This window comes from Procambarus clarkii, chromosome 76 (assembly GCF_040958095.1).
Source record: "Procambarus clarkii isolate CNS0578487 chromosome 76, FALCON_Pclarkii_2.0, whole genome shotgun sequence".
In the NCBI taxonomy this organism is placed as follows: domain Eukaryota; kingdom Metazoa; phylum Arthropoda; class Malacostraca; order Decapoda; family Cambaridae; genus Procambarus; species Procambarus clarkii.
Window position 1 is genome coordinate 19,233,604 of NC_091225.1, and position 13,597 is coordinate 19,247,200.

General features: G+C 44.2%; 1 protein-coding gene across 1 annotated transcript in view; it reads left to right on the forward strand.

Moving 5' to 3' along the window:
- Positions 1-13,597, forward strand: part of hlk (hulk) — a 106,692-nt gene that overhangs the window by 77,315 nt on the left and 15,780 nt on the right. The window contains exons 27-29 of the mRNA XM_069313701.1: positions 2,043-2,231; positions 3,571-3,702; positions 5,125-5,307. Of these exons, the coding sequence (XP_069169802.1) occupies positions 2,043-2,231; positions 3,571-3,702; positions 5,125-5,307 (504 nt within the window). The remainder of the gene's footprint in view (positions 1-2,042; positions 2,232-3,570; positions 3,703-5,124; positions 5,308-13,597) is intronic.

Below are 13,597 nucleotides of genomic sequence, written 5' to 3' on the forward strand. Positions count from 1 at the left end.
TCTCACACACACATTCACACTCACTCTCATGCTCACACACACATTCACACTCACTCTCATGCTCACGCACACATTCACACTCACTCTCATGGTCTCACACACACATTCACACTCACTCTCATGCTCACACACACATTCACACTCACTCTCATGCTCTCACACACATTCACACTCACTCTCATGCTCTCACACACATTCACACTCACTCTCATGCTCTCACACATTCACACTCATGCTCACTTTGATCTTCAGTTTCCATAGCATAATGGTTGGGTTTACTGTGTATTAGGTCCATTGTTATGCTCATTGGGCCTAATCAGCTCATTGTAGCTGATAAACATGTTGGGAACTTGTGCCATTCCGATAGTAGGTCTGAATATGCCTAATCTATCGAAAAAAGCTGCATTCATAGCTCTTTACATTAGGCTTGCTTTTCAACTTCGTAGTTAAGCTGAAAAACACTTTCTAGAATCTCTTGTTGAAATTTTCACACACTTCCTTGTTATTCTCTGTGTACATGTCTTAGGAAAGGATAGACATATCAGCCAGAAGCATAAATAATGAATATGAGGTATGAGATAATCCATCTTATAAGATTGTATCAAGCAATGTATATTTTTCACATGTGGTATAGTGACTTGCTTTATAATATTATTGGAACATCGTATCTGACAGAATGGCGATGGTTAGGATAATTTTGATAATTTTCGATTTTTGGGAATGTTTTGGGGTAACTATATTTTGGGCGATGAGTCACAATAACGTGGCTAAAGTATGTTGACCAGATCACACACTAGCAGGTGAAGGGACGACGACGTTTCGAAATCGACTTGAGAATGGTCCAGGACGGACCGAAACGTCGTCGTCCCTTCACCTTCTAGTGTGTGGTATGGTCATCAATATATTTTGGGATCATTTAGGAATTTATGAAACGTGGGAATCAGTCGTTTGTGTATGAACGCAGCTCCTAATGCCTAATTCAAATTCAAATACATGTGATTCATAAATGTTTCTTGTGTACATCTATTATTGGATCAGTTTACACAAATTTACAGTAAATTATTTACCGCTCTTCCCCCACAGTTTTAAAATGCAAGCAGAAAGTAACTTTAAAGTGTTCAAATATAATCTACACGTTTCAGAACATTGATATCCAACATAATCCTTGTGTTCTTAACCAAGTTCTTGTTCTCCTCAGTTTATTGCCATAAGTTGTAATGATATAATCAAGTATTTTATAACTGGACATTATACAAGTGTTATTGTTTCGTAAATTTATGAAAGATATAATGCGTTGTTGTTTAGAGTATTGGGAATATGTTTAAGAATGACAAATGATAATTTTGTTTACGTTTTACTAGAAGATAAAATAGTATTAATTTTTTAGGCAAAAGTGAAATTTAAATCATTAGCAGCAGAGAGGCTTATGCCAGCGGGTAATTTGAGCCGCTCAATGTGCCATTGTTCTGTGGTGTTCTACTGTTCTGTCGTGTACTCCTGTACTATGATGTACCCCTGTACTGTGGTGTACTCCTGTACTATGATGTACCCCTGTACTGTGGTGTACTCCTGTACTATGATGTACCCCTGTACTATGGTGTACTCCTGTACTATGATGTACCCCTGTACTGTGGTGTACTCCTGTACTATGATGTACCCCTGTACTGTGGTGTACTCCTGTACTATAATGTACCCCTGTACTGTGGTGTACTCCTGTACTATGATGTACCCCTGTACTGTGGTGTACTCCTGTACTATGATGTACCCCTGTACTGTGGTGTACTTCTGTACTATGATGTACCCCTGTACTGTGGTGTACTCCTGTACTATGATGTACCCCTGTACTATGGTGTACTTCTGTACTATGATGTACCCCTGTACTATGGTGTACTCCTGTACTATGATGTACCCCTGTACTGTGGTGTACTCCTGTACTATGATGTACCCCTGTGCTATGGTGTACTCCTGTAAATGCCTGTAGCACCTTTCCTGCAGTTATGCCAATAATCAGTATCTTCCCTCTCATCGCGAATGGCCTGCAGACACCGAAGACTCGAGCTGCGAGTCGTGTATGCAGGTGCTGGAGGAGCTGGAGAACATCGATGACGACACCGACCGCATCGGTGTGAGCTTCGTCAAGACTCAGGACACCAATGTCGCTGAGCGGTATGGCGTCACCAGCCTCCCGGCCCTGCTATACTTCGAGCACCAGGTGCCCACGGTGTATGAGGGTATGTAGTGGGTGTATCAGGTCCTTGTCCTGTAGTGGGTGTATCAGGTCCTTGTCATGTAGTGGGTGTACCAGGTCCTTGTTATGTAGTGGGTGTATCAGGTCCTTGTCCTGTAGTGGGTGTACCAGGTCCTTGTTATGTAGTGGGTGTATCAGGTCCTTGTCCTGTAGCGGGTGTATCAGGTCCTTGTCATGTAGTGGGTGTACCAGGTCCTTGTCCTGTAGTGGGTGTACCAGGTCCTTGTCCTGTAGTGGGTGTACCAGGTCCTTGTCCTGTAGTGGGTGTATCAGATCCTTGTCCTGTAGTGGGTGTACCAGGTCCTTGTCCTGTAGTGGGTGTACCAGATCCTTGTCCTGTAGTGGGTGTACCAGGTCCTTGTTATGTAGTGGGTGTATCAGGTCCTTGTCCTGTAGTGGGTGTACCAGGTCCTTGTCCTGTAGTGGGTGTACCAGGTCCTTGTCTTGTAGTGGGTGTACCAGGTCCTTGTCTTGTAGTGGGTGTACCAGGTCCTTGTCCTGTAGTGGGTGTACCAGGTCCTTGTCTTGTAGTGGGTGTACCAGGTCCTTGTCATATAGTGGGTGTCCTGTAGTGGGTGTACCAGGTCCTTGTCCTGTAGTGGGTGTACCAGGTCCTTGTCATGTAGTGGGTGTACCAGGTCCTTGTCATGTAGTGGGTGTACCAGATCCTTGTCATGTAGTGGGTGTACCAGGTCCTTGTCATGTAGTGGGTGTACCAGGTTCTTGTCATGTAGTGGGTGTATCAGGTCCTTGTTATGTAATGGGTGTACCAGGTCCTTGTGATGTAGTGGGTGTACCAGGTCCTTGTCATGTAGTGGGTGTATCAGGTCCTTGTTATGTAATGGGTGTATCAGGTCCTTGTCCTGTAGTGGGTGTATCAGGTCCTTGTCCTATAGTGGGTGTATCAGGTCCTTGTCCTGTAGTGGGTGTACCAGGTCCTTGTCCTGTAGTGGGTGTACCAGGTCCTTGTCCTGTAGTGGGTGTACCAGGTCCTTGTCATGTAGTGGGTGTACCAGGTCCTTGTCATGTAGTGGGTGTAGCAGGTCCTTGTCCTGTAGTGGGTGTACCAGGTCCTTGTCCTGTAGTGGGTGCACCAGGTCCTTGTCATGTAGTGGGTGTACCAGGTCCTTGTCCTGTAGTGGGTATATCAGGTCCTTGTCATGTAGTGGGTGTAGAGTGGGGACCTATATAAGCCTAAGTATAATCTTATTCTCCCCGACAACGGGGAACCATTAAGCAAATATTACCTAATACCTTTCTAACTTACGTAAAAAAAAAACAATTGCAAGAAATTCAAGTTTAATGAAAGATTGTGTATATAGGAGACCTTCTGGCGGAGGAGGAGGTGCTCCAGTGGCTGACCCTGCAGAAGACGGAGGACACCATTGAGACCGTCAACAGGAACATGCTGGAGGTCATGCTGGAAGACACTCAGTACCTCGCTGTCTTCTTCTGTGAGTAACCACACACACACATTTTCTCAAGTTTTATAAACACCTTAAAGTTTCTCCCTTCATTGTATATATTTGTGTATTTTTCTTTAGTATCCCGCCTGATTTCAACTCTATATAAAACGGAGCTAGGGAAAAATAGTCTGTGTTTTATTATATATATATATATATATATATATATATATATATATATATATATATATATATAACTATATATATATATATATATATAACTATGTATATATATATATATAACTATATTTTCAGTTGCATATTGTCCTGGGGACCATTCAGGCTTGTTCGCATATATATATATATATATATATATATATATATATATATATATATATATATATATATATATATATATATATATATATATATATATATATACATATATACTGTATATATATATATATATATATATATATATATATATATATATATATATGACAATGTCAGACCACGGAGGAAAAATGAAACAGGAAATTTCCTTAAGTACTTTCGTATATTAAATACATCTTCAGAAGGACCTTCTGAAGATGTATTTAATATACGAAAGTACTTAAGGAAATTTCCTGTTTCATTTTTCCTCCGTGGTCTGACATTGTCACATTCTTAATCACGTGTTTATTTTCGTGATATACACACATATATATATATATATATATATATATATATACATATATATATATATATATATATATAAAACTTCCCGTTGCATTTTTAGTGTTTCCATACCAGAGTGGTTCTAGTCTGTAGAGTTAACTCACAACCGACTGGTCCTGGGTTTGATTCCTTGGCAGGGCGCGATGTTTGCCCACATTTCCTTGGAACCAATGCCTCTCTTTACCAGTAAATAGGTACCTAGGGGTTAGTTGATTGTTGTGGGTTGCATCTAGGGAAATAGCGAGCTATTGGCCTAGGAGGTTATCTTGAGATGATTTCGGGGCTTTTTAGTGTCCCCGCGGCCCGGTCCTCGACCAGGCCTCCACCCCCAGGAAGCAGCCCGTGACAGCTGACTAACACCCAGGTACCTATTTTACTGCTAGGTAACAGGGACATAGGGTGAAAGAAACTCTGCCCATTGTTTCTCGTTCTAGGAGGATCTAGGTAAAATTAGCAGACTTCCTTGCCCCCCGACAGCGAAGACAAGAGCCAGGAATCACAGAGCACTTAGGTGGTCTCTTACGGAGTGTGTGTACCTCTTAACCTCCATAACGACGTCTTAGTACAGTTTTCCAGCTTCTAAGTGCTACGAGCTCAACCACATTGCCCATGACATTACTGTCATGGGCATCTTGCTTACTAGATATCTACGACACATCCATGCACAAGGTAAGAGGTACAGATCCCTTAATGGGACATTCAAGTGTTTTTTGTGAATAACCTGTAACTTCATTGGTGCCGTATCGTCCCTCCCAGATAAACCCAACTGCCGGGCGTGCGACACAGTGCTGGCCGAGCTGGAGAACATCGACGACGAGTGCGACTTGTATGGCATACACATGGTGAAGATCCAGGACGCCCAGCTGGCCAAGCGATACGGCATCAAGACCCTGCCGGCCCTTATCTACTTCAGGAACGGCAACCCTCTTATCTTCGACGGTCAGTGTCTCTCCTTCTGAGTCTCTTGACTCTCCAATGGCCAGTGTCTCCTTCTTTGTCTCTTTCTCTCTTCAACAGTCAGGGTCTCTCCTTGGTCTCGTTCTCTCTTCAACAGTCAGTGTCTCTCCAACAGTCAATGCCTGTCCTTGGCCTCGTTCTCTCTACAACAGTCAATGTCTGTCCTTGGTCTCGTTCTCTCTACAACAGTCAATGTCTGTCCTTGGTCTCGTTCTCTCTACAACAGTCAATGTCTGTCCTTGGTCTCGTTCTCTCTACAACAGTCAATGTCTGTCCTTGGTCTCGTTCTCTCTACAACAGTCAATGTCTCTCCTTGGTCTCGTTCTGTCTACAACAGTCAATGTCTGTCCTTGGCCTCGTTCTCTCTACAACAGTCAATGTCTGTCCTTGGCCTCGTTCTCTCTACAACAGTCAATGTCTGTCCTTGGTCTCGTTCTCTCTACAACAGTCAATGTCTGTCCTTGGTCTCGTTCTCTCTACAACAGTCAATGTCTGTCCTTGGTCTCGTTCTCTCTACAACAGTCAATGTCTATCCTTGGTCTCGTTCTCTCTACAACAGTCAATGTCTGTCCTTGGTCTCGTTCTCTCTACAACAGTCAATGTCTCTCCTTGGTCTCGTTCTCTCTACAACAGTCAATGTCTGTCCTTGGTCTCGTTCTCTCTACAACAGTCAATGTCTCTCCTTGGTCTCGTTCTCTCTACAACAGTCAATGTCTATCCTTGGTCTCGTTCTCTCTACAACAGTCAATGTCTGTCCTTGGTCTCGTTCTCTCTACAACAGTCAATGTCTCTCCTTGGTCTCGTTCTCTCTACAACAGTCAATGTCTGTCCTTGGTCTCGTTCTCTCTACAACAGTCAATGTCTCTCCTTGGTCTCGTTCTCTCTACAACAGTCAATGTCTCTCCTTGGTCTCGTTCTCTCTACAACAGTCAATGTCTCTCCTTGGTCTCGTTCTCTCTACAACAGTCAATGTCTCTCCTTGGTCTCGTTCTCTCTACAACAGTCAATGTCTCTCCTTGGTCTCGTTCTCTCTACAACAGTCAATGTCTCTCCTTGGTCTCGTTCTCTCTTCAACAATCCGTATGTGTCCTTGTGTGGTATTCTTTCTCTATTCCATTGTTTATATTTTTCTCAAATTCCTCTATTTGCATGTAGTCTAGTACACAGAAACCAAGAAACTCTTAACTTTCAAGACTTTTGAGGTAAAGTTATATTTGTCGAATTGTTATTTTTGCGTATCAAGTTAATCACGTAAAAATTTAAATATCAACTAAATACCCTCGTAAAAACAAATGATAACATTATTACTATCAATAATAATAATAATGCAATACTTTTAGGTTTTAAATTTGAAATAATAAATCTTGGTGAACCGGATTTAGTTTAAAGGAATGAAGTAACGGAGTTGATGGCTTCCAATAGTCTTGATGCTTCATTGGATTTATACCACGCTCGTTAAACCACTAGCATAAGGTTTTGTTGTTGACATATGTTGTGTTATGTTGTGACAAACGTCATTGTGGTGAGTCCTGGGTTAGTATTGTGAGTCCTGGAGAGAACATTGTGGTAGGGTCAGTATTGTGAGTCCTGGAGAGGACGTTGTGGTAGGGTCAGTATTGTGAGTCCTGGAGAGGACGTTGTGGTAGGGTCAGTATTGTGAGTCCTGGAGAGGACGTTGTGGTAGGGTCAGTATTGTGAGTCCTGGAGAGGACGTTGTGGTAGGGTCAGTATTGTGAGTCCTGGAGAGGACGTTGTGGTAGGGTCAGTATTGTGAGTCCTGGAGAGGACGTTGTGGTAGGGTCAGTATTGTGAGTCCTGGAGAGGACGTTGTGGTAGGGTCAGTATTGTGAGTCCTGGAGAGGACGTTGTGGTAGGGTCAGTATTGTGAGTCCTGGAGAGGACGTTGTGGTAGGGTCAGTATTGTGAGTCCTGGAGAGGACGTTGTGGTAGGGTCAGTATTGTGAGTCCTGGAGAGGACGTTGTGGTAGGGTCAGTATTGTGAGTCCTGGAGAGGACGTTGTGGTAGGGTCAGTATTGTGAGTCCTGGAGAGGACGTTGTGGTAGGGTCAGTATTGTGAGTCCTGGAGAGGACGGTGTGGTAGGGTCAGTATTGTGAGTCCTGGAGAGGACGTTGTGGTAGGGTCAGTATTGTGAGTCCTGGAGAGGACGTTGTGGTAGGGTCAGTATTGTGAGTCCTGGAGAGGACATTGTGGCAGGGTCAGTATTGTGAGTCCTGGAGAGGACGTTGTGGTAGGGTCAGTATTGTGAGTCCTGGAGAGGACGTTGTGGCAGGGTCAGTATTGTGAGTCCTGGAGAGGACGTTGTGGTAGGGTCAGTATTGTGAGTCCTGGAGAGGACGTTGTGGCAGGAGTCAGTATTGTGAGTCCTGGGATCCATGAGTGGTCAAATAAGTGGCTATTCAATTCCAATAAATGTAAGAGAATGAGGATAAGATGTTGTTAAAAGAAACCACAAATAGAACAGTAGGAACAAACAGCTCGTAGAGTCGAGACAGAAGATGCTGGGAGTTGACATCACATCTCCGGAGACGAGCAAACGTGGCAACTTATGCAAAGTCTGCAAATATAAGACCAATCTTAGGAAAAAACTGAATAGATAAGCATTGAAAACATTATGATCTAACTACTTGAGACAACCACAATAACCTGCACCCCGAGCATGGAACTTGTACCTAGCAAAACACAGAAAATTAAGCTTAGAGACTCCAAAAATTTGCAAGACAAGGCAAGGAGCCAGAACTAAGTTGCTTTGGATAAGAAGATAAGTTGAGGAAACTGATTCTTCCCCCACTAAAAAAAATATCCTCCACCTGAACTGTAGGACACAGGTGGAGGATGTAAACAAAGGGGACACAGGTGGAGGATGTAAACAAAGGGGACACAGGTGGAGGATGTAAACAAAGGGGACACAGGTGGAGGATGTAAACAAAGGGGACACAGGTGGAGGATGTAAACAAAGTAGACACAGGTGGAGGATGTAAACAAAGTAGACACAGGTGGAGGATATAAACAAAGTAGACACAGGTGGAGGATGTAAACAAAGGGGACACAGGTGGAGGATATAAACAAAGGGGGACACAGGTGGAGGATGTAAACAAAGGAGACACAGGTGGAGGATGTAAACAAAGGGGACACAGGTGGAGGATGTAAACAAAGGGGACACAGGTGGAGGATGTCAACAAAGGGGACATAGGTGGAGGATGTAAACAAAGTAGACACAGGTGGAGCATGTAAACAAAGGGGACACAGGTGGAGGATGTAAACAAAGGAGACACAGGTGGAGGATATAAACAAAGGGGGACACAGGTGGAGGATGTAAACAAAGGAGACACAGGTGGAGGATGTAAACAAAGGGGACACAGGTGGAGGATGTAAACAAAGGGGACACAGGTGGAGGATGTCAACAAAGGGGACATAGGTGGAGGATGTAAACAAAGTAGACACAGGTGGAGCATGTAAACAAAGGGGACACAGGTGGAGGATGTAAACAAAGGAGACACAGGTGGAGGATGTAAACAAAGGGGACACAGGTGGAGGATGTAAACAAAGGGGACACAGGTGGAGGATGTAAACAAAGTAGACACAGGTGGAGGATGTAAACAAAGGGGACACAGGTGGAGGATGTAAACAAAGGAGACACAGGTGGAGGATGTAAACAAAGGGGACACAGGTGGAGGATGTAAACAAAGGAGACACAGGTGGAGGATGTAAACAAAGGGGACACAGGTGGAGGATATAAACAAAGGGGGACACAGGTGGAGGATGTAAACAAAGGAGACACAGGTGGAGGATGTAAACAAAGGGGACACAGGTGGAGGATATAAACAAAGGGGGACACAGGTGGAGGATGTAAACAAAGGAGACACAGGTGGAGGATGTAAACAAAGGGGACACAGGTGGAGGATGTAAACAAAGGGGACACAGGTGGAGGATGTCAACAAAGGGGACATAGGTGGAGGATGTAAACAAAGTAGACACAGGTGGAGCATGTAAACAAAGGGGACACAGGTGGAGGATGTAAACAAAGGAGACACAGGTGGAGGATGTAAACAAAGGGGACACAGGTGGAGGATGTAAACAAAGGAGACACAGGTGGAGGATGTAAACAAAGGGGACACACATGGTAGCCTTCCCAAAGTGTGAAGGCAGTTACCATGTGGCGTAAGCAAGGGAGAAACGGTAGTGAAGGTCGTCACTATTCACAACCTCAAAGCAGTTACGGAAATGGTTGAGAGATTGTACTCTGTAACCGATATATACGAGATGCGACGCGATGGCTGCATTTCATTCCCCCACGGACCAAGCAGTAGTAGTCAGAGTAGGCATACAAGCAGTAGTAGTCAGAGTAGGCATACAAGCAGTAGTAGTCAGAGTAGGCATACAAGCAGTAGTAGGTAGTAGGCATACAAGCAGTAGTAGGCAGTAGGCATACAAGCAGTAGTAGGCAGACTTGGCAGTAGGCATGCAAACATAAGTCAGACACAATAGTGACAGTCAGCTCTCGCTGAGTTTAGCCGAGAGGTTATCTTGAGATGATTTCGGGGCTTTTAGTGTCCCCGCGGCCCGGTCCTCGACCAGGCCTCCACCCCCAGGAAGCAGCCCGTGACAGCTGGCTAACAACATTTCCGGCCATCATTCTCAATACATCAATTTCCTAGCCTCCTTGGCCCTCTGTTTGCCTTGACAAAATCTAATAACTTTATTTTCAACAACACACTATTATTCAAAATTGTTTTACAAAGTCGCAAAGACTAGAATTTGTAAACGTGGAAGGTTGGAAATTGTATTTAATTGATAATAAATTTCAGTTGGTTCTATTTGGCATGAGCATCTGTGACTTGGGAGTGGCAGTATGAGTGATCAGGGGCCAGATTCACGAAGCAATTACGCACGCACTTACGAACCTGTACATCTTTTCTCAATCTTTGGCGGCTTTGTTTACAATTATTAAACAGTTAATGAGCTCCGAAGCACCAGGAGGCTGTTTATAACAATAACAACAGTTGATTGGCAAGTTTTCATGCTTGTAAACTGTTTAATAAATGTAATCAAAGCTGTGAAAGATTGAGAAAAGATGTACACGTTCGTAAGTACTTGCGTAACCGCTTCGTGAATCTGGGTCCAGAAGCGCAGGTCGTCATTGATCTGGGCGGGTAAAACCCGCTTCAAAAGGGATCTAAAATGATTGCCAAAGATTTTGTTCAGAAAGCAAGCTCTGGTCCGTACCTGCCCCAGTTACAAGACGAATATACCCGAGGGCCACCGAGGGCCACCGAGGGCCACCGTCTCTAGTGGCCTCGACGGGGACTGGCCCTCCACCTGGGGCCACCATCACTAGTGACCTCTACGGGGACAGAAAGCTGGCGTCTTGCCAAAAGTCCCGCCATCATTTACAAAGATACGCTTACAGTGACACAATTCACATGGAGGCACACTTGATGTCCAAGTAGATATTTATAAAGATAATGCAGCCCATCCTCCTAAATCTATAGCACTTTGTTCAAACTTACCAAAATGTACTGTTGGACACAACAAAAAGTTCGCATTTTGTATTACTGAAAAACTAAGAAAATTGCAAACTGGAGAACATAACCTAACCTAACCAAGCAATCCTATACATAATATAATACATATATGTGCTATACTAGGCCCAGGAATGAATATTTTTTTGTTTTGTTTCGTTTCCTCTACAAAATTAATAGTGAAAAACGTGACCATGGTTGGCTGGAACCGTCCTTTTTTGTACGATCAGACCAAATAGTTGCTGTAACTGCTATTGTTTTCAATGGATTTCTATAATGCTGACAAACTGTGAATTTCACCGCCCAATCTTGGTTTACAATCCTGTCGCTTCTAGCATCTTGAAGTTGTCAGTGATATGAAAAGGATGAGATCCACAGGACTGTTTTTATTCCCATTTAGCACGTGTTTTTTTTTTAATATGTAATTGCCAAACTTAACACGCTGCAGAAATCTTAGACGAGGACGCTATCGTTGACTGGCTTACACGTGAAGACAATCGGGAACTCGAAGGCGGCATTGAAGAAGTTAATGATGCAATGTTGCATCAGATTATTGCCAGAGCACCGTTAATGGCTGTGGTGTTTACCAGTAAGGCGGAAGTGTCCCCCCTCTCCTCAACCTCTCCCACCCTAAGAGTGGTCAAAACCTCTAGCCCAACCTCTCTAAGAAAGGCCAAAACCTCTCACCGAATCTGAATATAGAGGCCAAACCCCCCCATCTAAGCTCCCTAAGAGAGGCCAAAAGCTCGTACCGAACCTCCTTATAGAGGCCAAACCTCTCAACTAAGCTCCCTAAGAGAGGCCAAAACCTCGTACCGAACCTCCTTATAGAGGCCAAACCTCTCACCTAAGCTCCCTAAGAGAGGCCAAAACTTCTCAATGAACCTCCATATAGAGGCCAAACCCCCCACCTAAGCTCCCTAAGAGAGGCCAAACCTCTCAACTAAGCTCCCTAAGAGAGGCCAATACCTCTTACCCACCTTCCATATCGAGGCCAAAACCTTTCACCCAACCTCCATGGAGGCCAGAACCTTAACCTCCAACTAGAGAGGCCGAACCCCCACGCAACCACCACTCATTACTGCTTCTGGTTCCCCTCACCACTGGCACCAGTCTCCGCATTGACCATATGATTGTTTTCCCCAGATGACATCATGTCGGTGGGCTCTGGGGTCTACGAATGGCTTGCTGATGACGATAATCGTAAATTGGAAGGTGATATTGAAGAAGTTAATAAGATAATGATGGACGCAATCCTTGAAAGGAAACTTTATTTTGCTGTTCTGTTTATGAGTAAGCTTATGTGCTTGAGAAGCATTCCCCGCCCCAGTAAAACTCCTGATATCTTTTTGTTACTTTCCTCCTTGAGGTCTGCGAATGCTCTCGTTTTCTATGGTGTCCGTCCCACCGTTACTGTATGGTTTCCCCTCCCAGCATTCCTGTTTTCTATGGTGTCGCTCGCCACTCCCATTCTCTATGGTGTCGCGCGCCACTCCCGTTTTCTATGGTGTCTCCTTGACCCCCTCCCAGATGCCCCTTTCCCTCTCTCTCTCTCCAGGTGACCTCAGTGTGGAGTTAAGTGTCTACGAGTGGCTCACAGACGATGATAATCGTGAGTTACAAGGAACCCTCGAAGAAGTGAATAGGGCAATGCTCAACCAAATAATTGAATATAACCCATTTGTGGCTGTCGTCTTCATAAGTAAGAAAGAAAACGTGCTCAAATGTATTCCGGATTTGTTTGGCGACTATACATCCTAATGCTCTACGTGTATTATTTACTGTAGCCTAAAAACTGTAGAAGAAATTTGATATAAAACAGACAATATCTCAGCAGATTACTTTTATTTGTGTTTCGTTGAGTTTCGACCCTTTGGGACGTGGCATGTCGCGTTGAATGGTGATCCCTTATGTGAGAGTATATGTACCTGTGTGTGGTGAGTGGATATGCTTATATACCCCCGCCCCCCCTTATATTTATGTTCTGATTTATCATTGGGTACGTTTGTGTGGACCTTCCCCCCCCCCCTGTCCCCCCTCAATCCTCCCCCCTCCATCGCAAGAGCATGTGAGTCCCCCCTTCAATTGGCGCTGTTATGACAACCGCTCCCATTCTCTCATTCAGGTGAAATAAAGGATGGGAAATTTCTCTTGGATTGGTTGAGTGATGATGAGAATCGAGAATTAGTAGATGAAATTGAACACGTAAATCCTGCCATGCTGGACCAACTTGTTGCACAGTCCACCTATTTGGCCGCCTTGTTTTGTGAGTACTCCCGCAGGCCCACATATTCCTTTAGGCCCGTCACCACTTCTTCCGCTTATATGTAAACATCTCTCATAAACACACACGATTAAACCAAATGTTTTAATGGCTAATGCAAACCTTTATCTCTGTGTAAACTCCACGATCTTGTGCCGATATAATGGCTTTGTGTCTTGAGTGTGGTGAGCATGGGGTTATCATCAGCATGTCTTATGACACTACAGCCTATAGTTTGAGCCTTCCACTTTAGTGTGAACCATTCCACGTTAGTTTGAACCATCCACTGTAGTGTGTACCATCCACTCATCCTCCTGGATTATTCTAAGAGTCAGGAGGCATCCCACAACCCCCCCCCCCCCCCATGTTTGATTTTTGTTTTGTTCCCTCCACTGCCTTCATTTGTCTTTTTATTTAATGACAGTGACCTGCTGGTGGAGTCTACCCTCAGCACCTTCATCACTCAC